The sequence below is a fragment of the Protopterus annectens genome, chromosome 2.part1 (assembly GCF_019279795.1).
Source record: "Protopterus annectens isolate FY-2018-M chromosome 2.part1, PAN1.0, whole genome shotgun sequence".
Classification (NCBI taxonomy): Eukaryota; Metazoa; Chordata; order Ceratodontiformes; family Protopteridae; genus Protopterus; species Protopterus annectens.
In genome coordinates, this window is record NC_056729.1 from 583,032,984 (window position 1) to 583,060,410 (window position 27,427).

Below are 27,427 nucleotides of genomic sequence, written 5' to 3' on the forward strand. Positions count from 1 at the left end.
AGACTGCAGAATCCTTTATAAACGCATTCTATAAACACCTTCAGGAATGCATGGATCATGCGATCCCAAATAAAACCAAGACCCAATCCTCCAAAGGCAGACGTCCTGTCTGGTGGATCCCAGCCATAAACAAACTATACAATAGAAGGAGGAAGCTACTAAATGACAGAGCAAAATCCCAAAAAGGGAAGGCATCACTGATCAGTATTAGCAAAAAACTACGGGCACTCATAAAATTGTCTAAGGCCAGCTTTGAGAGAAAATTGCACAGGACACTAAGGATAATCACAAGGCTTTCTTTAGTTATGTTGGGAACCTGGGTGGTAATTCCCAGATATGCTCAAAATTAGTCCAAAATGACAAAAAATATAACGAACCCACAGACATTGCCAACATCCTAGCTGACAGGTTCAGCACAAACTTCTCCCCCCTCCACACCAAAAGGGCAAATATCTATCCCAGCAGAGTGCTGCCCCCCTGACATCTCAGATGCTCAGGTAAGAGCCGCCCTCTCCAAAGCAAAAAAACACAGCATCAATGGGACCAGATGGTGTCCCAGGATGTGTCATACATGAACTCCAAGAAGAGCTAAACTCAAACATAAAACTACTGTTCAATCTCAGCCTTACTACAGGATATGTGCCCAAAGAGTGACGTACAGCAACAGTGGTCCCTCTCCATAAAGGTGGTGCCTCAATGGATCTTGGAAACTATCGCCCCATAAGCCTGACTAGCTTGGTCTGCAAAGCTATGGAAAGGATCATCATGGACCTCATAAATAAAGATATTGGGGACCTACAGACACTGGATCCTACCCAGTTCGGCTTTGTTAAGGGCAGATCCTGCCTCTTAAACCTGGTTGATTTCTTCGAAACAGTCACCAAGGCCATTGACGAGGGGAAGGTGGTCCACATAGCCTACCTGGACCTCGCAAAAGCATTCAATACAATACCCCACTCGGGCATTATAGATAAGCTCACCAGCTTAAATATATACCCCTATGTCACTAGATGGATTGCAAACTGGCTCAAGGACAGAACCCACATGGTTAGAATTACTGGGGCCATGTCAGACTCCAAACCAGTTAGAAGTGATGTCCCACAAGGCTCAGTCCTGGGACGTCTCGTTTGGTATATATTTCTCGGAGATACAGGCCAACACGGAAGGACTGTGGCTGACAAAGTTCGCAGATGACTGCAAACTGGGTGCCATAATCGACACTCCAGCCGACACAAGCATCCTCCAAAAGGGCCTCATAGAAACAGACAACTGGTGCCAGAGCCATAGCCTCAAGCTAAATGCCACAAAGTGTATAGTCATCCCCTTTGGCAAAAACAAAGTGCCCACAAATTACCACATAGGTGGTAATCCATTAAGTACAGAAGAAGTAATTAGGGACCTGGGGACCCAAGTTGATAGCAATCTCTCATTTGACAACCACGTGGCCAAAGTGGTTAGAAAAACACTTTATATAGCCCACCTAATCATGAAGGGATTCACATCTAGATCAGGGGAGGTCATCGTGTCTCTTTACTCATCCCTCATCAGGCCCATAATTGAGTACAATGCCCTTTTGGGATGTATCAGAGGCAATCTGTGCCTGACGAACCTGGAATTAATGGACATGCTGCACCTCAGAAAATCTAAATCCCATCGAGCTACGCACCGAGACTTGAACCTCAGCACTGAAATAAATAGGACATGCTGGAGGGACAGATTCATAACCCAGAGGCTCCCTTCACTCTGGAATAAAATCCCAGTCCAGGTTAGGCAGAGTCCCTCATTGACTCTCTTCAAGAGGAATCTTGATGAGTGGATGGGATCGTAGGTTTACCCGGTATCACTTCTGTGTCACTGTTAGACAGAGGCACAGTATACTAACCTCGAAAAAGGGCATAGCAAAATAAATTTAAAATGGGTGGCGAAAGCCAAACACATTCTGGCTAGGCTTATAAATGCCCTAGGGCAGATAGCCTAGTATGAACCTATGAACCTATGTACCTTGTTCCCCATTGGCCCTATGTGCTGTTAATCACCATGGCAATCACAATACTATGGTAGCATGTGCAAAGGTCACTTGTCAGTCATCTCTATGTTACTGTTGTGGAATATGTGGGTCATGTGGCAATGTCACAGCTGCCACATGTACACAGTCAACCCTCTCCCCTACACATGGACGTACAACACATGTATGAGATGTAACCACATAGCCAAACTGGGACTAAGCACTCTGAACCCAGTACTGGCATAACCTGTCAGGTGGCATGAAATACTACAGTGACTACAATACCAGTCTGATGTAGACCTACACTGACAGCAATCCAAACACATGAACACACTGGGCCATTTGTGGAGCCTCAGAATAGCATCCTGCCTGAGCAGCAGACACCTCTGCAGCTGGCACACAGGCATACGTTAAGCCGAACACAGCACGTGCAACACATAGCACACAAATCCTGTGTGCCAAACAGTCACAGCCTGTACGGCTAGACAACACACCTGATACAGTTGTGTTAGGTACCTTTATTGTCCGGTACAGTGAGGTCCCGCTCACCAGGCTGGACAAGGTGAAGGTCACAGTGATATGCCCGTGGGGCACTATGGTCCACCACATAACACAAGCATACAGGTCAGTCAGAGGCATGGACACATATGACTCAGTCATTGTCCATGCCACTATGGCTGACCTGTGATGTACCTCCCTGGACTACATGATAGGGAACATGGAAGGACTCTCTCAGCATGTGGCACAGGCTGGTATGACCCTGACCTTGGTTGGCATCATACCCTCACCAGGAATGCTGATGTATTACTGAATGCTGATGAATTACTGTAGCTACAACACCCTAGCTGAAAGGTTCCTATCATGTAGTCACTGCATTGCTATGGAACAATTTGTTACCACTCCCACAACAGGTGAAAACATGTAGCACCTGTTCATCAACAACATGTAGACTATATGCCCCAGACCAGATGTGTATCCCTCGCTGCTAGGATGATACCATATACATCTCACACTGTATATACACATACCACATGCAGCACCCGCACAGAAGACCACAGTCATAATGTTATCCAGTGTAAATACCATGTATTCACATGTGGCAGGCGTCAGACATGGGAACTATTGAAGGTCACAGGTACATATGTGTATTTGGCACACACATACATCATCTGTGTCCATTGCCATTACTGGTTTAATCGATGTCATGCATTATTGTGAACAACAACCCACACACATGGGCATTCTGTGTGACAAAAACACACGTGGCATGTGTGGAATTCAAAGCCATAACTAACTGTGCTATGACAGTAGTGAGAAGCAGAGTGTGCTATTTGCATTACTGGGAGATTTGCCCTCTTCCGCTGTACTTGTAGGGTGCTGACATCATCTCTGTGTAGAGATTGGAATATGCAGCAGCTGGTGTGTTGTACTGGTTGGCAAAAGGGTCAGTTCTCTCACACATGTAATTGCACACACCCTACTTCCACCACACAAACAAACAAACACACACACACACACACACACACACACTTGGCATTTGCAGAATTCAAAGCCATACCTAACTGTGTTATGAACACAAGAGAGACGCATTAGCAGAGCATGCTATTTGCATTACTGGGAGGTTTCCCTTCTGCTGCTGTAGTTATAGGGTGCTGACATCATCAGTCTTTAGAAAGGGAATATGCAGCCTGTAGTGTGTTCTCCTGGTTGGCAAAAGGGACATTTCTTTCATACAGAATTGCACACACACTACTTCCACCCCCTCCACACACACTGAGCATTTGCAGAATTCAAACCCATAACTAAGTATGTTATGACAGTAGAGACGCATTAGCAGAGTGTGCTATTTGCATTACTGGGAGGTTTCCCTTTTCCGACTGTACTTATAGGGTGCTGACATCATCAGTGTGTAGAGAGGGAATATGCATCCTGTAGTGTGTTTTCCCAGTTGGCAAAAGGGACATTTCTCTCACACATGTAATTGCACACACCTACCAACCCCACTCACACACACACACACACACACACACACACACACACACACACACACACACACACACACACACACTGAGCATTTTCAGGATTCAAACCCCTACCTAACTATATTATGACACTTGAGGGAGACGCATTAGCAGAGCGCACTATCCGAATTTCCGAATTACTGGGCATCTGTTCTGCACCTGCAGTATTTATAGGGTGCTGACATAATTATTTCTACAGAGGTATGTACATCTAGCACTACCTGTCAGGTGGGGGATAGCATATATATGCATTTGCAGCCACCTACTTCAGGGTCAGATATGCACATCGCACTGGCAGGTTATGTTCTATACCATGCTTCGTGACCACAGGACCTGTAACACACAACACAACCAGTTCGGACCACCCCTCCCACATCCAGGACACACACTTTGCTTCCCTAACACACAACACAACCAGTTCGGACCACCCCTCCCACATCCAGGACACACACTTTGCTTCCCTGGGAACAGTGCCAAGATATGCAGGTGTTCACATACACCATTCCAGTTGTTAACGTCAGGTACAGGTATATTATGTGTGAGAACTACTCAGGCCTCTACAACATTACCCTACAGCCACTACAATTTGTGAGTCCATGTGCTATGGCAGAACCACTCACCACAGCCACAAGGGGGAATACATATTGCACCTGACCATCTGCAACATGGGTACTCACTGTTCCACACCAGAGGTAGACCACCATTGTTGATAACGGACCATACCACCCACCTTTCCCTGGACATCTGTATCCCATACCCAGCCCCAGGCAAGGCTGTCACTGCAAACAAAGTGTATTTATCAAAAGCAGACTTTACACTTGTGAAGTCTGGGGTTGAAGACTTCAAAGGACCCATGCTGTGGGAGTATACAGGCCACTCTGCATAATCCTTGACAATTACATTCTATGAGCATGTGGAAGGTTTGCATTGATCATGCTATCCCAAATATACCCATGACTGCTGCACAACAGGACACCTGTCAGGTGTACACCAGCCATATATGAGCTGTCCAACAGACAGAGTGAGCTAATACATTGCAGAGCAGTAGCCCACAGAGGGAGGACATCTCTGAACAGTACTGGCACGACACATCAATCCCTCATAATCATCACGACAAAGTGTTGACAGTGAAATTGTCCAGACAATGCAGATAAGGCTCCCCTCAGTCTGTTATTGACGCCCACTTACTGTTAGAGGTCCTCACCACCCTCTTCCAGCACACACCAACAACATGGATGTGGCTTAGCAAATTCAACCCCTGGGATCTCCACTGTGTCCCTGCTTGACAGAGGTACAGCACACTAACCTCACACGGTGCCTTATGTGACCTACTTTACAGTGGCATAGTAGCCTACTGTACTGGGAAGGCAGACGCCAAGCACACTCTGGCGAAGCTGTCATTCCCTAGGGCAAACAGCCTAGTGTTGACCTCTACACCCATATTTTTAATTGTCAGATGCACAATATTTGTTGCTGATAGACTGTTTGCAGGTCTTTATTGCCATAGCATTCCCTGTTTCTATGAACAACTTGTGTATCTGTGGAAGATGTTTGAATATGAGAGGGATCCACTACATCACTTATGTCTCTGTAGTCATTTAACTGTGTGCACTGGGCAGATTGCTGTAATGTGGTTGGTTCCTGGAATAACATGTACAAATACCAGATATGTGTGACCAACTGCTAAACTGAGATTTGGCCTAAGTGTGTGAGCATGCCCAGTTCAGGCTTTCCATGGCATGTTGTCTGACATATGTCTCATTTATCAAAGTGTGTGAGCATGCCCAGTGTGAGCTTTCCATATGTTGAACTCTGCAGCCCACCACATTTGTGGATGAGTGTGAACTTCAACAATATCTCACGTTTATGGTTGTGTGTTGTGTGTCATGTTGTGCAGTTACTGTCCAACTGCTTTGTGTCTGAACACAACAGGGATTATACTGTGCCTGCAGGGTTTGCATGGGATACTTTGCATACAGTTGTCAACTAACACTGTAGTAACATATAGTGTACTGGTTCAGTACTTTCACTGTGGTGGACAGTATCCTGGGCTTTAGTCCTATCACTGCTTTATATTTTCATAGTGAGCACAACAGTCTGGTTAGGGGCCAGTTGTGCACATCTGACCATGTTGCATTATGTTCAGATATGAACTACTTAAACCAGGCTTGTCCAACATTGGTAGTGTATTCCACAACATAGGTGTACATTGGCAAACACTAGAGCTGTGCCCTAGGCCATTTCTAATGCTAGTCGGAGAGTGTGTTTGTCCTTCGACACACATTGTAAGTGGAGTTTGCCATGACATATGTCATGGTTAGTATACTGTGCCTCCGTCTACCCATGACATAACAGTGATACCCAGGGTAAACCTACCATCTCCCATCCACTCATCAAGATTCCTCTTGAGGAGAGTCGATGAGTGACTCTCTGGCTAACCTGTACTGGGAGTTTACTCAAGAGTGGGGGTGGCTTCTGTGTTATGGATCATTCAGTACAGCTTGTCCTATGTATGTCAGTGCTGGGGTTCAGATCTCTCATGTGCATAGCTCACTGCTATTCAGATTGTACAAGGTGCAGCATGTTCATTGATTCCAGCTTGGACATGGCTTTATACATCAGGCACAGCTTGCCTCTGGGTGGGCAGTTTGGCAGTGTGTGGAGCTGCAGTTTGTTTAATCAGGCAACACATGGCATCTGTTCAAGCTCTTTGATACTCCTGGTGAGGTACTTTTGGGGACTTTACAGTTGATGGAGGTGTCTGCTGAGGTACATCCCACAGGGGCTATTGTAGTCAATTGTAACACTGATGAAGGATGACTGCAGAGCCACAATGACCTCCCCTTATCTAGATCTGACAACCTTCATGATTAGGTGGGTATATGGTATGTGTCTGTAACCACTACAGCCACATGCTTGTCCAATGCAGGATATCTATCAACTTGTGTCCCCAGGTCTCTCATTACATGTTAAGTACTTAATGGGTTAACACCTATGTGGTAATTGGTGGGCACTTACTGTATATCCACAGGGGTTGACTATACACTTTTCTGCAATTAGCTTGCTAACATGGCTATGGCAGCAGTTGTCTATTTCTATGTGGCCCTTTTGTGGGATGCTTGTGTCAGCTGCAGGGTCAGATATGGTGGCCAGTTTGTAGTCCTCTGCAAACATGTTCAGACACAGTCCTTCCATGTTGGCCTGTACCTATGGGACATATATACCAAACGAGGGAGGTCCCAGGACCAAGCCTTGTGGGATGCCAGTTATATCTGGTTTGCAGTCTGACATGGCTGCAGCATGTCTGACCATGTCAGTTCTGTCCTTGGTCTGGTTTGCAACCCCTCTACTGACATAGGGGTTTATATTTAAGCTGGTGAGCTTATCTATAATGAACACGTGGGGTATTGTATGGAAGCCTTTGCAAGGTCCAGCTATGCTGTGTGGCCCACATTGCCCTCATCAATGACCTTAATGACTGTTTCAAATGAGTCAAACATGTTTAAGGGGCAGGATCTGCACTTAAGAAAGCCACACTGGGTAGGGTCCGGTGTCAGTAGGTCCCCAATATCTTTATGTCTGCGGTACATGCTGATCCTTTCCATAGCTATGCAGACCAAGCTTGTCAGGATTCTGGGGTGGTAGTTTGCAGTATCCATTCAGGCAACACCTTTGTTGAGAAGGACCACTGTATGTTGTACACTGCTCTTTGGGTACATATCCTGTGGTAAGGCTGACATTGAGCAGTAGTGTGATTTGGCATTCCATTCTTCTTGGAGTCCATGTTGGACTCAGCCCAGGACACCATCTCATACCATTGCTGCTGTGTGTTTTGCTTTGTAGATGCTGGCTGTTACCTCAGCATCTGCAATGTCAGGGGGCCAGCAGTCTGCTGGGATAGATATTTTGCATTCGGGGGGGGGGGGTCACTGCACCTGTCAGGTTGGATGTTGGAAATATGTGTGTGTGTTTGGTATGTTGTTTGTAATATTTGAGTGATTCAGAGCATATCTGTGAATTCCCAACAAGGTTCCTACCATCAGTTAAGTAAGCCTTGTGATTATCCTTAGTGTCCTGTACAATTTGTATCTTCATAGGTTCATACTAGGCTATCCACCCTAGGGCATTTGTAAGCCTAGCCAGAGTGTGTGTGTGGCTTTCGCCACCCCTTGCTATGCGAATATTATGGCCATTTATGATTTACCTTACTGTGCCTCTGTCAGGACGCGACACAGTGAAGACCCCCAGTGTACATCTACGATCATCCATCCAATTGGCAAGATTCCTGTTGAAGAGCGTCAGTGAGGGGCTCTGCCTAACATGGAGTGGGATTCTGTTCCAGGGTGTAGGGAGCCTCTGGGTTATGTATCTGTCCCTCCAGCACATCCTATTTCATTATGTGTTGAGGTTGACATCTCTCACTCTCACAGCTCCGATGGCTTTGGGTTTTCTGGGGTGGAGCATGTCCATTACCCCTGTGTTGGACATGGCCTTGTACAACAGGCATACAACGCCTCTGTGTAGGCAGTATGTGACTGCATTCAGTTGGGGTGTCTACAGCCAGGCAGCATATGACATATATTTGAGACCCTTTATTTTTATTTTTATTTTTATTTTTATTTGTTTTGTCGGGCTAGTCTCAAATTGGACATCCGCTTTTTTTCAGTAGGCCGGGAGAAAACTCAATTACATGAAGTAAACAAAATCATTAAAAATTAAAATATTAAAAAATTACCATAAATTCAAGGGTGGGTGGACTTATACAAAATGGAAACAAACAAAAAAAAAATCAAACAATATTCAGAAAAATAGTTGGTTAATAGAAGAATTACAAGGTAAAAGCAACATTCAGCAGTTAGATACAAAAAAATTTAATGTGTGTACACACCGATCATCCATCAATTGGCAAGATTCCTGTTTGAGGCGTCAGCAGGGGCTCTCTGCCTAACATGGAGTGGGATTCTGTTCCAGGGTGTAGGGAGCCTCTGGGTTATGTATCTGTCCCTCCAGCACATCCTCTTGGTGAGGTACCTTTGAGGTCATTCTAACTGCTGCAGGTGTCAGGTAAGGTACATCCCAAATGAGGCATTGTACTAGATTATGGGTCTGATAAGAGAACAGTATAGGGGCACAATGACCTCTGTTGACGTAGATGTGCATCCTTTCATGATACGGTGTCCAATATAGACAGTCTTCCTAGCCATGTTGGCAATATGAGTGTCACATAACAGGTTACTGTTCACTTGTGTCCCTAGGTCCCTGATTACTCCTTCCATACATAATGGTTTACCACCTATGTGGTAATTTGTGAGTACCTTGTTTGGTATTTGGTGAGACATTCATACTGTCCAGTGTCTTCAGGACGGCTGGGTGGGGTTCCTGTGTGTGAGAGTGTGGTCTGTAGCATGCTACAGACTGTACAGCAGTTTTGCCTATGGTTAGTTGCACATGGGTGGTCTCCGATGCTTCATGCATTGTCAGTTACCTGGACGTATGGGTGTCTGTGCTGAATATGGATACTCCCCCTCCTTTTATGTTTTGGTCCAGGTTTTGGGGCCATAACGCATGATATGAGGTATAACCTGGTAGTGCTGGTGTGCTGTCAGGAGGCTTGCTGCAGGTTTCTGTCACTGCACGGACATCAATGTTCTCCATACTGGGGAGGGCCTCAGGAGCATGCATATTGAGATTTACATATCTGGCATTGGTCAGCATTACCCTTATGTTTCTTTCCACTTATGTTTTCTAGGGTGGTGGGTTAGTCTTTTCAGCCTTGCCTACGAAAGGCTCTATGGAGGTGGCAAAAGCCTTATCCAATATCCAGATGCCCAGGGGTAACAGGTGCAAGCCATCCCTGGAACAGCAGTGTGGCTTGTCAAGCCTGACATCCCAAGCAGACAGACATTGGATCCCCTTGGAATGACACCAGTAATTGTGCCACTTGTTAAAGCTGATCATTCTGTGTTTGTACTGTGGCATCATTCTTGGTGAGGGTACGATGCTGCAAACGGTCAGTGTCATACCGGCCTGGACTACATAATCGGAGAGCTCATCTATGTCTCTTTTCATGTAGTCCGGGGAGGTACATCTCAGGTCATTCACGCCAGCATGGACAATGACTGCATCATATTTCTACTTGCTTTGGGGTGACCTGCGTATTTGTGTTATGTGGCGTATTGTAGCAGCCTACAGGCAGCTTACTGTACCCTTTCCCTTGTTCAGTCTGGTGAGCGGGACAGCAGTGTGTCTGACTATGGAGTCACCTATTACAACTGTATCAGGCATGTTGTTTCTCCTTCTGGCCTGTGACTGTTTGGCACACCAGCTTTGTGTACTATGTGTTGCATGTGCTATGTTTGGAGGTTGTGGTTGCTTGGGTGTCTGCTTTGGAGGCCTCTGTTGGTGTGGTGTCTTTGTAATTAGGGCCTCCGGGAATGTTTTTCTGTGTTTATGTCTTTGGTTTGCAGTTGTGATAGGTCTATGTGGGACTGGGTTTGTGGTGTGTGTGGTTACCTTCTCCTCCTGACTAGTTTTGACAGTACTGAGTTGAGGGAGCTCAGCCTCCGGTTTGGATAATTGGTTGCATCTCTCACATATATTTGTATTTCTTGGGGGGAGTTGAGGGTTGTCTGTGTATTTGGGGCAGGTGTAACATTGCCTCAAGATTCACAGATTCAACTTGTTGTAGCTGGCCTTAGTGGATTGTATGTGTGGACATATTTTATTGCCATACTACTGATCAGTGATTACTTCCCTTTTTATGTTTGCTCTATCATGTAGTAGCTTCCTCATTCTTTTGCATGGTTTGGTAATGGCTGGAGTCCACCATGCCAGATGCCTGCGTGTATGGCATTGTGTCTTGGTTTTATTTGGGACTGCATAATCCAAGCATTCCTGGCAGTGTTCATGGAATGCCTGTATAACAGGTTCTGAGGTGTGGCCCATATTTTGCACCTGCACAGGGCCTTTAATGGATTCCACATCAGTTTGGAGGAGTGCAACTTTTGCTTTACACATGTTTTTCACTGTGGTTTTCTGGCCAGGGACTGTGGTCAGGATGTGTATATCCAGTGTGATTACTCTATGGTCTGGTCTTACCAGTGAGGGATACACTTCTCATCTTGCCATCCAGTACCCATGTTGCCGATTATCACATCCAGTATGCTTACCCCTCTTGTGGGAGTGGTGCGTTGTTCCTGGGCATTTTGGTTTATGGATTCTAGGAACTTTTGTCCTACAGTGTTGGAGCTAGTATAATGCTCCCAGTCTATGTCTGGGTATTTTCAGTCACCCAATATAATGTGGTTTGGAGGGCTTGATATATTCATATATAATTGTTTGCTTCTCGATGGGTGTTCAGCTCTGGCTTCCTCAAAATTGGACTAAACTTCCTTTTCTTTCCTTCAAAATTTCACCTTCCACTTGCTTTATCAACTCTAATGGATACTTTCTTTCCATGAACATGGCCCTTACTTTACTACTCTCAATAACATAGTCTTGGTCGTTAGAGGTCATTCTGCAACTCCTAATAAACTGACCTTTCACAATCTCCTTTTGACTGAAGAGGTGTCGACTAGTGAAAAATAAATAGGAGTTGGAGAATGTCTTTTTCCTAAACACACTAGACTTGAATGCCTTCTCTCCTGGTACTTTTTCAATGAGTACATCCAAATACTGTAACTGGTCATGAGTAATGTTGTGGGTGATTATAAGAAAGGACATTGTGTTAGTCAAATAAATTATGAACTCATTTAACTTATGTTCTGGCCCATTCCAAAAAATGACTATGTCATCCAGGTAGCATCTATAATAACTCCAGTATTGGGAGTAGTCGGAATGAAACACAAATTTCTCTTTACAACTTAGTTGGCAATACAGCAAAAGTACCTGAGACTGTTGGTTGAGATGGGGTTCATTCTGTTACTAAATGGCTTAACACCAAATGTAATTTTACAGAAGGCCGTTCAGACAAGAGTTTCTTGCCTGGGCGACATGATAATAATACAATACTAATGTTAACATTTTACATGATATAATGTTAAGATACAAAATACTGCTTATGGACAATTGTTATTTGAGAGAATGTATAGAAAGGGGGATAGTACCTAAGGGGTTACGCGTTTTTAAATACCCTAACAATGTTGTTGAAGGGAGTCATTTTCATGAAGAGTTGTTAAAAATTTTTAATCAATGTGGCTTGGCTATTTTACAAGCCATTATTTCTAACAATGAAAAAGAAATGGATGTATTATATGACCAAATAGGAGACATTAACAACAAAATAGTTTTGGATCTCCTATTCACGGTGGAAAGTGAAAAAGTGAAATATTTCAAAGTTAAGGAGAAAATAGAAGAAAAATGTAAACAAATTTACCATAGAAAATGTAAAAAATTAGATAGGGACATTTTAGCATATAAAGATAAATGTGGTTACCCTAAACCTAGTAGTCAGAGGAGAATATATAGGAACTATTATGAAAATGGAGAGGGTGAAAATCAGAGGGGAGACGCTGTTAACACAGGATGGAACACCTCTATGGAACCCTTGGAATTTCAGAGATGTGAGGATCAGGGGGGATACAACTTGAATGACCCTTTAGAATTCCCTACAGTGAGGAGATCGGACAGAATCAGGCAACAAAATCCAGTGAATTATTCCTACCCAAAGGGTGGGTATCGGAGGGGGGGTACTAAAAGAAGAAGTTCAAACCCATGTAACACCCGGGAATTTAAGGGAAGAAAGCATTGTAGTGGATGGTTACCGACATTTATATCAAAATTTCAGCATTTTCAACTACAGTTCTCTAGATATAGGACCTATACACTTTAGTTTGTTCACTAAAGGACTTAAATTTGTACCTAGGAGTACAAGTCAAATTGAACATGTGCTCATAGACCTCAAACTATTTTTGAGGAAGAAAAATCTTGAACTCATGATGCCTAACAGATTTCCTGTTAGCACTATTAGGAAAAAGGAGTATATTTAACCCACCCCTCCACCCCCAACAAAAAATTTTGAGACCCAAGTAGAGATGGAGTTGAGACAAAATCTAAATAACCAAACTTAGATTCTACAATTTGACTAAAGAAGAACATGCATTGTTGGATTCATTGACAAAGAATGGTTATGTGAGGGTTATGAACCCTGATAAGGGTGGGGGGTTATGGATAGCATAACCTACTCGGCTAAAATTTTGGAAATGTTGAATAATCCTGAAAGGTACACTAGAGTTTCCCGCAATGTAATCAATGTGGCCCATCGGAAAATAGACTTTATGTTACAGGAAATGGCCAATGACCAACAGATAAGCCAGGAGACTATCATTTCTAACTATTGACAAACCCAAAGTCCCTTCCATCTTCAGAATACCGAAGGTCCATAAGGATGCCCCTGATCCACCTTTGAGACCTATAGTAGCTGCTTCAGGTTCTAAAACTTATCCAATAGCCAAGTACTTAGATTTAAGACTAAAGGAAGTATGGCTAAACAAGGTGGGCATCCTTACGGATTCTTGGGATTTTTTGAGGAGCATTGACCAGAGGTTATATCATGAAAATCTTATTTTCGTTACTTTAGATATACAGGACCTGTTCGATGTTATACCTTAGCAAACAGGTTTGGACTGGTTCGAAGAAGCACTGAGAACAAAAGGTAGCTTAGATAATGAAACTATCATTCTGATGACAGAACTGATGGAAATGGTACTCAAACACAAGTTTCTCTACTTCGTGGGCGAATTTTTTAAACAGACAAGTGGAATAGCCATGGGGGCCAGTTGTGCTCCCATGTATGCCAACTTGGTTTTGTCCACCTGGGAAGAGAAATTTGTGTTTCATTCCGACTACTCCCAATACTGGAGTTATTAAAGACGCTACCTGGATGACAGTCATTTTTTGGAATGGGCCAGAACATAAGTTAAATGAGTTCATAATTTATTTGAATAACACAACGTCCTTTCTTATATTCACCCACAACATCACTCATGACCAGTTACAGTATTTGGATGTACTCATTGAAAAAGTAAAAGAAGAGAAGGCATTCAAGTCTAGTGTGTTTAGGAAAAAGACATTCTCCAACTCCTCTTTATTTTTCACTAGTGACACCCCTTCAGTCAAAAGAAGGGGATTGTGAAAGGTCAGTGAAAGGTCAGTTTATTAGGAGTTGCAGAATTACCTCTAACGACCAAGACTATGTTACTGAGAGTAGTAAACTAAGGGCTATGTTCATGGAAAGAAAGTATCCATTAGAGTTGATAAAGCAAGTGGAAGGTGAAATTTTGAAGGAAAGAAAAGGAAGGTTTAGTCCAATTTTGGGGAAGCCAGAGCTGAACACCCATCGAGAAGCAAACAATTATATTGATCCAACTGGATGGAATGGTAACTTTATATTGAATTTTAGTAGTAATGCTTGTTGCATTAAGGATATAATTTCACAAAACTGGGAGAGATTTGCGAGATATTCATATTTGGACCCACTATTTAAAAACCCGCTTAGGTTCACCTATAGAAAGGGTAGGAATATAAAAGAAATGTTGGAAAACTACAAGGTGAATAATTCTAGATCCAAGAAGGGTACACACATAAATGTGGTTCTTGCACACAATGCACACACATTCTACAGGGGGATTCTGCGGATTTGATACGTAGAAAAACAAAATTGGTAACCAATTTTTATTGTAATTGTGACACTTATGGAATTATATATGTCACTATATGCAAGACCTGTGGTTCTTTCTATATTGGAAAGACCAACAGGAAACTCAAGCGATGTATATATGAACACATGAATGACATCAAAAATGTGATATAAACAATACCTTGTATAAGCATAGCAAAGAATGCACAGAAGTTGTTTTTGGGTTCTTTGTAATAGAAAAGGTTGAAATAGACCCACGGGGGGGACCATGGGAGACCACCATTGATTTTAAAGAACTTCTCTGGCAGTTAAGATTAGAAGCCAACAAGCCCCCAGGACTTAACGAACATGTTTCACTGGTACCAGTTCTCAAATTAAGATCTGCCAATCTCTAACAAAGAACAGGCTAAGGGTATGCTTTACAGAACCAATTTTATACAATTTTTTTATAACTAATTTCATACATATCAAAAACAAAAACATTGAGTTACATGAAATGTTTTACCTTGTTAGGTTATTTTTTAGGACACCTCTATTTCATTATGTACACATATGCATTTTAAGGTTTTTATTCAATATGGGGGGGGGGGCGACATTGTGTTTTACCTTTATGTATAGATATTTGTTTACTGTGGATGTATATGCAATTGTTATGAATTAATTATTATATTTATTACATGATCTTATATATTTGTATACTAATGTTGAGGGATGTATTGATCAGAATGGATTAGTACTGTAATTCTTGAACTAATGTTATAGAAATGTTAGTATGAGTGTTTTACTATTAAATTTTGCCATTTTATTTAATTGGGACTAATTACCACCACCAGGTAATTAGGAAGGAGGTACATAAGGAGGGACTGCAATGTACTTCTTATTTCTAATGAAGTCCTGGATGCACTAGGACAAAAATGTGGTGTTTTTGCAACGTTAAATAAAACTTACTTTTTTGCTCCTTTCTACACTGTGTTGGTGGCTTCGTTCTGCTGGTTCCTAGGTGTTTTATTTTGGATGTTTATTGGTTGTGTTTAAAGCACTATTCTCTTTTATTTCAATTATATTTTAAAGTTATACTACATGTAAGAAAAAAATGGCGAAAGGAGAGAGAAATAGTAAAGTAATGCAAGCGAATCAAGTAGAGAGAGAGAGAGAGAGAGAGAGGGGGACAGAAATAGACAAAAATCTCTAAAGGAAAATTTGCCTAAACCCACTGAAACTCGAGAGCACTGGCAAAATGTGACGATTTTGGAAAAGCGGCAAACAAGATTTGAGGTAATTGTGGGTAGAGGTGAAGCTCAAAAGATTTTGGCTGGTGCGAGCAGTAGCAACGGCAGAGTCGGTTCTGATATGGGAACTGGACCCATCTGTCACGATAAAATGAAGATTGATAACATCAGATCTTACATTTTCACAAGCTGAACGTGTATGCAGACTCATCTGAAATAGACATATTTGCTGAGTAGTCATAAGTTGTGTTAAGAGGAAGCCATGGGGGTGAGAATATAGGTATTTTTTTACAAACTTTGTTATTTTCTATATGGAAAGGTTGTATAAATTTAAATAGTAATGGCAAAGTGATGCAGGCCTTGTGTTTACATCTTGAAGGAGTTAATGAACAGCCTTGTATGTGTATATTTGCTAGTTCTTATGACTTCCATCAGGGGTGTCTGAGTGCTATTAATATGATTATGCCTTTGATAGTATGAGAACTGTTTGTTATATATAAACATGCATGTACATTTTATTTAGGTACTTAACAGGTTAATTTTACCACCTTTTCAGCTTTGCATTATAGGCTGAATGTTTTATATTTGTTTGTTTTTTATGATGAATGTGCTATTTGGGACTTTGTAAGGTAGAGTTTAGGTCAGGTGATTAGTATAATTGTAGGGTCAGCTGATGGTTTTATATGTCATGTGACTACTAGTATTTTTATTGGTTTATGGAGACTTAAATATAAGTATTTTGAGATGTTATTTTATTGTATCTGAAGAAGCGTTGTGGAAGCAATGTGAAAGCGCTTATACTTCATTAAACTCAAGTTATCTTTTAACTGCTGTGTCTACCGCTTTCTTGGTTTTGCCTCTTGGTTTAATTTTATATGTTAAGATATGTGTTGAGTATAATCAACTCAGCCCAATAAGAAATAAATTGAGAAAAAAAAAGACACCATTATATCTTACCTCCCAAACTTTGATGAATCCATCTGCACCACCTGTAACAAGAAGAGATCTGTCCTGGTTAAAGCGGACGCATTTCTGTAACTCATCACTACTGAAATCTGACTGCACCACTTTTAAGTTCTCAACAACAATCTCTTGACTTTCATTTCGTACATTCCCTCCTCCAGACTCTGGAACATTAACACCTGGCTTTCTTTTTCGAGGAGCTTTACTATTTACTAAAAAGAAAAAGGAAAATAAAACAAAACATCAGCACTTTTCAGCTCTGTATTAAGAATACAATATAAAAATATGTGTTCACACTGAAGGACAGGCTTTGAGAAAATGGTCAACTCCATTCCTTAACTCTAAGTCACAAAACTAATCTGAGCTTTAGCAAACTGTAAACAATCAAGCAATGTTAACATGCAACAATGTGAAAGTGCTGCAAGGCTGGAGAAGACAAACATTCTGCTGAGACAGTAAAATGAGTTAGATAGCAAAGCTTGCTATGTTTCCTATGAAATCCAAAAGGATAATGTTTGTGCAGAACTACATTCTTTATATCCAAATGTCAAAGCTTTAACACTTTTGGAGATTTCAAGTGCAATGCCAGGTTTGCTAAAATCTTACACAAGTGAGGTTTTAATATTATTACCCTGTTCTGTGTTGTACTTCATCAGTTGAAAAAAAGAACATGATTGTCATAGTTTTGAAGCTGCTAGTAGGAATTATTTTATTACCCAAAGAATAATACTTTAACTGGAAAACAGAGTAAGTACTTTTTTTTGTGTTGCCCTCTGTACATGCCTAAGTGCAACTTGCTGTTCAGCAATAGAGCTGCTGTAGCAAGAAAGTATGCTACTGAAAAAAGAGATGATTTGCTGATAGACAATATCTATGTCAAGTACTGCTAGCTTATTAATTATTAATACATGTCATATCACTTCACAAATATGACTAAGGAGGAGGTGAGTCTTTCCTTGAGGCAGAAAAAGCCAAACCACCATTTTCTTCCTCACAAAGTGACAGTCCTATTGCCTATATTTATTTTTTCTTACTACCATGTATCAGGATGATTGAAATAGACTAATGCAGTTCACTGTACCTTCATCTAAATACATACAACTAATTCATTATTTTCAAGGTCAGTCTACTGTTAGCTCACAAATAGATAAGAAAACACTAGCATATATGATAACACTGTTAACAAAGAATACTCTGCTACTGTGCATGGTCTCTTCAGTGTAACCAAACTAAAGGTCTGCTGCTGCTCGTCTCTCATTGCTCCCTGGAACCTCCCTGAAAAAGGCAAGTATCTCAGTGGGATAACACAGCAAATAAATTCTGATGCAGCTGGTAAAGGATGCACATCAGGCTAAATCCTACATTGCGGAATGACTAATTTATACAACCGTATCTGCGTGTTGTACTGCTACACATTCATCGTGCTCCATTTCCGCAGAGACAAAATAAGGCTACAATTGTAATGTCTCTGCCTGCTCCTCCCCACAAACATGCAAAAACTGATTCCATCAAGCTTCAACTTTTCAGAATCTGATGGGTGTATGCTAAATCGGAAGCACAAAATTTAAACTAGAACTATAAACAACAATAATTTTCACTTCATGTATATATGGGGGAGGCAGAAATGGTCTGAGCTTGCTTAGAAACTTTGCTTGCATTTGTGACAGTTCGACATAAAAATCTGAAAATAAACTGAGCCACGATTCTGTCTCATCTCCCCCTGCATGAGTCAATAAAGTCTTATAAAGAGGGTGTAGAAGGGAGTGAGGCATTCTCACTTTACTTTAGTGTTTGCCTTTTGGTTTCTACTCATCACTGTCTGTCCTCTTCTCCTTCCACCTACCTGGTTGGTGTGCTTCTTTTACTACTCAGGTATACTTCTGTCATGCCTGGTGCCATTAGCAACTTGTCTGGATTCTGAAAAACAGAAGCAGACAAATTTAGCTGAATAGCAAGACACAGCAAAGGAAAAGAACAGATGGGAAAAATGGCAAAGACCTACATTTATTTCTGTCTCTAGCTAGAACTCAACTGTTAAGAGTTTTGCAGTTCTTGGCAATAAATTTGTGCTCTTATACATGTAAGCTTCTTAATTCTATACTAAGTTTGTTTTGCTAAAGCTTGATAAAAGAATGTTAGAAGGTCTACAACACAGGAATTAAATAAATTCACTTTGGAACAATTTAAAAGCAATATCAAAAAAGTGCATTTGTGTGCCTTTTAATCTTGCACTTACTACTGGAGCTTGAATAGCTGTGCATATTAATATTGCAAGTAACACCACTGATATTTTCAGCTACACTGTGTTGCACTCTATGCTGCCTCTGAAATAGATCTTCCACAAAAGGTTAAAATTTATCTTTTAATATACTTTCTTCCTACCCTGGCCAAAAGTGGCAGTGCCACTAATGAAGTCATATACAGAATACCAACTCATGTGGTACAGTCATCACAGCTGAACTGAACAAGGTTACACAATTGGCTAAAAGTTCAAAGATCAGAGCACAGTAAAGTGAAAGAATTTTCCCACTTTTTTCCTGCAAATTCACCCTAAACTGGGAGATTCATTACTAATGGGATCACTTTGCAAGTAGATAAGCATGTTCAGGATTTGATATTATGTTGGTTTTGTGATGTATACACATTTTTTCTGTTCTACCTCTCCCCACCTAACCACCAATTAACTCCTGGCTGTTATCTGGTTCACTTGTCTGCTTAATCCTAACTTACTGAACTGCTCTTTTCTGAACATGCCCAAATACAAACCCCCCTCCAACGTTTCATAATGTCTGCCTTCTGACATACACTGTCTACAGCCCATGAAGAGAGGAATCCAATGGAGAATTGTAGACCAAGGACCCAGAGCCATCATTTATGCAGAAGCCAGTCAAGATCCCTAAAAGAAGGAATAGTAATTGCAATAATGTTAGAAGGTCAGGTGCTTGATTTCACCCAACAATGGTTGGATGTTACTTCTGCCCACTTAAAAAGAGTCCTCTACAAGGTTAATCATCTTCAGTACAGGGCAGACAGGTGATGGCTTCCTTCTAACCCTACTCCAAGGCAGGAAAGTTGGCTGTCAGATACTTTATATTAGTCTCCCTCAGCTACCTCTACCAGCAACACAAGTCTGCCCCCACACTTGGGTCATTAGCAGTGCAGACGGTCACCCTGGCTCTACAATATCAGGCTGGATGAATACTACTTTTACGCTATACTGTACAATGAAGTGAATTCACACTAGCATGACTAAGGCAAAATGTTGGCTGTGATTAAATCATTCCATCTAGAATAGTAAATCTTAGTATTACTTGAATTATTTATTCAGAAATGTATATACCTTTACTGAGATCAAGAGAGTACAGCATTAAACTTCTAGACAGCATCGGCAAGCTTAATGAAGTATTCTAAGCCACAGCAGTCAAAGTATGCCACCTTAACAGTTAACATCTGCCCCGTGGTCCATTCTACCAACCTGACCAAAATAATCCTCAGATTCAGGTTAGTGGTCTGCAAGGTTATACTGCTGCACGTAACAAGAGAATATAAAAACAGATGTATATTTCTAAAATGTTTTCTGTTGCAGTGTCAAAAGAAGACAATAATTCAGAAGTAAAGTATAATTGCGCAAGCCCTACTTATCTGCAACAGCAGATGTTCAAATTCCTTGCTGCCTCAGTGACATTTTGGATTATCTGCCAAGGTAATCCAGTAGTGGCCAGCTTTCAAAAGCTCTGATTCCTCTCCCTTTCTCTTCCTGTAACAGCCGATTGGCGGAACATATCCTGAAAGAGAAGCCTATAGCTGTCACATGAAGTGAGTGTAAATGGTTTTTGCTTCCACAAAGGACAGGTAAGTACATGAAACGAGAATCATCTAGCAAGAGTACAACTGGACCCAATCACAGTGCCATATAACAAACAAATCTAACAACATCTAAATCAAAGAGGTTGAAACCTGTCTCAACTATGCACAATCTTGGGGGGGAGGGGGGCTGCTGCCACTGAGGCAGTAATGAATTTGAGCATATACTGTTACAGGTAAATAGGACTTACACAACAGTACTATGTTCATCATTTCCTCTGCCTCAGTGGCATTTTGGATATATTCTCAAAGCTTACCCTACCTGGAAGGTGAAAGGGCAAGGATCCAGGAGCCCCTGGAGAATGGTCCTAGTAAAGCCAGTCTAGGAGTTGAAAATGAATCCAGTTTGTAGTTCTCAGAGGATCAAGTTGCTGCCTCCAGAATGCTTCTAGAGTCCACCCCTTTCTAATATGCCACCAAAGAGGATAAGGCCCTAGTCGAGTGAGCCTCAACCTTTCCTAGAAGAGATTTACTATGGTGGGAGTATTATATATTTATTTAATTTTACATTTGTTGACTGGGATTGTCCAACTGAGCTGAGTAGCTCTTTTTCAGCGGAGGCCCGGGGAGAAAAACTCCACAATATTACAATGAATTATACACATTAGGTTTACATTTGAAAGACAAATGGCTAGATAAAATAGGATTTACAGAGAATATTTGGCACAGGTGACAATCAGGCAAATACAATGTTCAGTAATTCACTACAGAAGATAGTCAACCTAAAGAAAATAATCAAATATCACAATCTTATTTTTCGAATGTTAGTGTTATACATTAGTAGTAAATGTGCAGGCTAGAGACATTAATAATATAACAGACCTAACAGCAGTGGTACACGAAGAGCCACAGTATGACTGTTTAGGGTTAAAGTGGTTGTGTGCAGAGGCAGGACCATTAAGATTTTAGATATTCTCTTGCTGGAGCTTTGAATAGATTAATACTTTTAAGGGATCTGATTTCATGTGAGAGTTTGTTCCATTATATAGAAAGATGGTAGCTGTAGAGGTTTTGACCAGTTATGGTCTTGGGTTTGTATATTTGTAGCAGAACTTGGTCAGAGCTGCGTAGTGGCCGGTTGGGGTTATAATATGAGAGGAGAGGAGATAGACTGGGACAGTTAAGATTTCTGGTAAAGGATTGAGTACACTATGAGGAATTGAGATAGACGTTGCTGATGGGGAAAATCAAGCCAGTTTAGGTGTTTTAGGGAAAGACAATGGTGAAATTTATAGGGTTGATGTCCGGCAAATATAGCTACCTTGTTGTAAGTTGTCTCTAATTTGGCAAGTAATGTAGAGTTTAGAGTTTAGATTTGTAAGAATTTGAGAGCTATAGAATAGGCTAGGTAGGAGGTAGGCATGAGAGAGAGAGAGCAATTTTAGCTTTGACAGTGAGGAACCTTTTGTTTTGATAGAGGAGCTCAAGTTTTTTATGTGTTTTTTGATACTGCTGTTTATACGCAAGTCAAACTTGAGTTGATCATCAATTATGACTCCAAAAAGTTTTGTGTTACTGTCAACAGTGATGGAGATGTTAACTAGGGATAGTATGGAAAAACTGGTTTTGAGGTGGGCGAGGTTTTTATAGGTTCATAGGTAGGTACTAGGCTATCGGCCCAAAGCCCTACGTAAGACTAGTCAACAAGGTTCTCTGGCTTATGCCACCCAAGAAAGTTATTTTCCTGTTCCACTGTCGAGCAGAGACACAGAAGTGATCCCCGGGGTGTATTTCCTATTTCCCATCCACTCATCAAGATTTTTCTTGAAGAGTGCTAATGAAGAACTTTGCTTGACATAGATGGGTAGCCTGTTCCAGAGTATGGGAAGTCTCTGGGACAGGAATTTATCCCTCCAGCATGTCCTGTTTATTGTGGTGACAAGGTTTAGGTCCCTAGAGCGTGTAGCTCGGAGGGATTGGGATTTCTTTAGGTGTAGCATGCGCAACAGCTCTGGGTTTGACATAGCTTTATTTATTTATTATTTATTTTACTTTACATTTGTTTACCAGGATAGTCCGACTGGATACATGTCCATTTTCAGCGGAGGCCCAGGGATAAAAGCTCCACTTAGACAAACTTACATAGATTACACAGAAGTTAGAAAACAATTATAAAAACAAAGTGATTATATACAATGAGTTAGTAGTGTTCCCTAGTAGGGACTCACAATTCTCATGGACAGACAATTAAAAGTAAGAGACATCAAATTGGAAGCAGTGCTTGGTGATGTAGTTACAAGTTATGATAATTGTAGCATATGCTTTTAGTTTATAACTTAATCAGGGTTGGTACATGGGCAAATCCAATTCACTTTGAGATACTGTTTGAGTTTTTTTTTTTTTTTTTTTAAGAGACTTTTGGAGGATCATAGGGTTATATAGTTTAGCAACGAATTCCAGGTTTTGCTAATGAAGTTGGCAAACAGGGATTCACCAGCAGAGTTATTAGCTTTGTGGGTTTGGACCAGTAGTTTACTGGCTGACCGTAGGGATCTTAGATTGCTATATGGCTTAATAATATTTTTAAGTGAGGGGGTACCGTCAGGGTGGTACAAAATTTTGTGCGCTATTAAGAGTTGATTGAATTGAATTAAGCTGGGCAGTTCTAGCCACTCTAGTTGTTTAAGGTTCTGACAGTGGTGGGTTCTATAGGTGGAGCCAGTGGCGAATCTGGCAATATGATTGTAGCTATGGGACAGCTTACCTAATTCGGATTTGTTGAGGTTTGAGAGTACAGGCGAGACATATAAAAGAGTAGAGAGTAGGTGTGATCGGGCGATTGCAGTCCTAGCCAGTGGGGTTAAAAATATCTTGTTTCTATACAGTGATCCAAGCTTCTTATTGATGGTCTGTATGGTTTTGTTGACCTGTAGGTCAAATTTGAGATTATTGTCTATGATAATCACACCAAACTGCTACGGGTTATCTGGGGAAATAGTGGTGCCATTGTTAGATGTGAAAGAGAATGAAAGTGTGGTGGATCTACTAGCAGGAGAGAAGAGTAGAAGTTTAGTTTTATTGGGGTTCAGAAGTAGGCATTGGTTGTTGAGCCAGTTCTCGATAGTGTTAAATGTATTTTGGGGTTAAGATTTGCAAGTTGGATGGGGAGGTGGCTGAGCAGATGAGAGTGGAATCATCTGCGTATTGAATTCAGGTGGCTTTAGGGATAGCAGTGTGGAGGTTGTTGATAAAAATAGAGAAGAGTAGTAGACCTAGTATGGACCCTTGAGGGACACCAAGTGTGAGAGGTAACTGGCTGGAGAGTTTGCCCTGCCATAGTACCGCCTGCTGTCTACCAGTCAGGTAGGACTGGAACCACTGGATAGCAGGCTTGTTGAGGGAAATAAATTTTAGTGAAAGAATGAGACGCTCATAGTTGACCATGTCAAAGGCTTTTGATAGGTCAAGAAAGAGGGCAGAGGTTAGCCTATTGTCAATCCTGTTTTGGTTTATGGCTGTAGTGCTGTGGTATGGCCTGAAACCATGCTGGGAGTCGGATAGGAAGTTATTCTGTGAAAGGTATTGTATTAGTTGCTTGTGTACACATTTCTCCATTATTTTGGCTAGTGGGGAAAGAATGGCAATGGGTCTACAGTTGGATATGTCTGAGGAGCTGCCACTTTTATGGAGTGGGATGACGTGAGATATTTTCCACAGGGAGGGGATAGCATTTTCGGATAAGGTGCTGTTGATGAGGATAGACATGAGATATGCAATGGCATCTGCAGCTATTTGTAGGTACTCTGCAGGGAGGAGGTCAGCAGCGAGGGTGGTAGGTTTTAGTTTTTTTTAGAAGTGTTTTGATAAAACTAGTCTATATTGGTTGGAAGCTAAATTCCGGGTGATTATTAGGTAGGTAAGGCATGTGGTTCAAGTTAGAGAGGGTTAGCTGATTTGCTAGGATTGGATTGTTTCAGTGAAAAAGTTATTAAAGGCGCTAGCTATGGTCTCTGGGGAAAGTACAGTTGTGTACACTTACCATAACTGTAGATGTTACTGTTGCAGTCATCACTGTAGGGTTCTTCCTGCCGGCAGGCAGCCCTCGGTCGGCCAGAATCCCAACGTCTGGGTCCGGCGTCGGCTGTTCAGTCATGCTCCCTGACGTAAGAACACCAGGAGTACAAAGCTGCCAGCCGACGCCATGTTCTCCAGTTTTTCTTGCCCCAGATGTCAGGTGCCCAAAAGTGAAGGCTAATAGTAAAACAAAAATGTAACATACAACAAACCCCATACCCTGTAGCAAATACACCTCAGAAGAAGGGTGAAGTAGGAAACCACACCAATGGAAGTATAAGAGGGGACAGGAGGGTGGGTAACCCAGACTGCAACAGTGAAGACACTCGAACATCTACATTTATGGTAAGTGTACACAACTGTACTATGTTCATCGTGTTTCACTGTTGCAGTCATCACTGTAGGGTTGAATCCCAAAGCTGAGATAGAGGGTGGTGGTTTTAGAGTAGAAGGGGCAGCTAGAAGGCCCTGCAAAACTGCAGAAGCAAAGCCTGCCCTAGACTTAGAGTAAAGAGGGAGATTATAGTGCTTAGAGAAAGTATGCACTGAACTCCAACTTGCAGCTTCCAAAATATCTTTGGTAGGTACTCCCCTGAGAAAGGCAGCTGAAGTAGCAGAAGCTCTGGTAGAGTGAGTCCTAATTTTTCCTGGGATTTGCTTTCCATGATGAGAGTAACAAAATCTGATTCCATGAGCAATCCATTTAGAAATGGTCTGTTTTGAAATTGCTATGCCTTGGGAATTTGTTGCATAAGAAACAAACAGTTGCTCTGTTTTCCTGATATTCTTGGTTCTGTCCAGGTAAAAACGAAGTTGCCTGTGTACATCCAAGGAATGCAAGATCCTTTCCCCCTTATTTTGTGGATTAGTGAAAAAAGTTGGCAGGTGAATAGTTTGATTTAAAGCCACTTTGGAAACTACTTTAGGCATGAAAGTAGGATTAGTCCTTAAAGACAACCTATCTTGATGAAAAATAATATAAGATTCCACAGCCATGAGTGCTTGTAAATCCGAGACTCTCCTGGCTGAAGTCAAAGCCAGTAGGATAGCTGTCTTCCATGATAAATACTTAATATCAGATGTGGCAGCAGGCTCAAAAGGAGGCAGAGTGAGTTTTTCTAGGACACAGTTGAGGTCCCAGGCAGGTATGGGTGGTGTCCAAGGGGGCCTTAAATTCTTTGCTCCTCTGAGATATTGTTTCAGAAGTGGATGCGAATAGATTGGAGGATCTGTATTGTAATGTGCAGACATAGCTGAGGCATGTATTTTTATGGAGGAGAAGGATAAACCCTTATGCAGCATGTCTGTCAGGTAATGTAAAATCAATGGGATATTAGGAATGAGGGGATCTGAATCCTGAGCATGTATCCAGGTGCAAAATCTCTTCCATTTACCTGCATAAGATTTTCTAGTGCTAGGCCGTCTGGCTTCTAAGATGACATCCATGACTTGTTTGGGAAGGGTAGGATTAATCATAGACCCTGAATACGCCAGGCTGCCAGGCTGAGAGTTTTGATATGAGAGTGCAGAACCTGGCCCTGGTGTTGAGACAAAAGATTTGGAATTTGAGGTAGAATCCAAGGAGGCTCCTGGGATAGATTCATCAGTGTTGAGTACCAAAATTGACGAGGCCAATTTGGGGCCAGTAAAATCATCTTGGGTTTGTCCTGCTTGATCTTTAATAACACCCGTGGAAGAAGAGGTAGTGGAGGAAAGGCATACCCCGAGAGGTTCCTCCAACTGAATGAGAGAGCATCCACTTTCCATGCTAGTTTGTGAAATGTCTTTGTGCAAAAAATCTGTAACTGGTGGTTGAGGGAGATGCAAATAGATCTATGTCCGGGCAGCCCCAGGCTTCTGTAATCATCTTGAATATTTGGGTGTCTAGCATCCACTCGTGTGGGTCTGACAGGTTCCTGCTCAGGCTGTCTGCCAGAATATTTTGTTTCCCTGGCAGGAACTTTGCTTGTAGATCCACTTTGCAAGCTAGAGCTGTGTTCCATAGAGTCATGGCTAGTCTGCAAAGGGGGTAGGAGTGTGAACCCCCTTGCTTGTTTATGTACCACATAACTGTGGTGTTGTCTGCCCGTATCAGTAGTTGTCCTGGCTGTAGAAGATCCCTGAAAGCCAGGAGGGCATTCTGTACAGCTAACATCTCTTAAATTGATATGTAGGTGCTTCTGATCCTTTGTTCAAAAAACTTGTAGGCCTTTCCCCTGCAAGTGGGCTCCCCATGCGTAATCCGAGGAGTTCGTGGTTAACACTTGGCTGGCTGGAGACAGACTGAAGGCTTTCCCTTTGTTGTGAAGACATGCCATGGTCCACCAATGGAATTCCTTTTGTAGGCCAGGCAAGACAGCAATCTGTGTGTCCAGACTGTGGCAATGCTGAGACCATACACTTTTTAGGTACCATTGTATTTTTCTCATATGTAGTCTTGCATTTGGTATGAGAAGGATGCAGGAGGCCATGTAACCCAAAGCCTGCAGGAATTTCCTTGCAGTTAGCGGAGACATTAACGCCAAGCTTTTGAAAGTTGAAGCCAGCTGTAGTTGTTTTCCGGATGTCAGGAATGCCATCTGGGTTGTTGTGTTTAGAAGAGCACCCAGAAAGGTTATCTGTTGTGTGGGGGTCAAATTTTACTTTTTTATGTTCACAGTGAATCCCAGGTACTTGAGTAGATTTTGAACAAATT

General features: G+C 41.8%; 1 protein-coding gene across 1 annotated transcript in view; it reads right to left on the reverse strand.

Annotated features, from left to right (window-relative positions):
- The window catches only part of PREB (prolactin regulatory element binding), a 491,749-nt gene that overhangs the window by 404,432 nt on the left and 59,890 nt on the right, over nt 1-27,427 (reverse strand). The window contains exon 3 of the mRNA XM_044062359.1: nt 16,849-17,066. Coding sequence (XP_043918294.1) covers nt 16,849-17,066 — 218 coding nt within the window. The remainder of the gene's footprint in view (nt 1-16,848; nt 17,067-27,427) is intronic.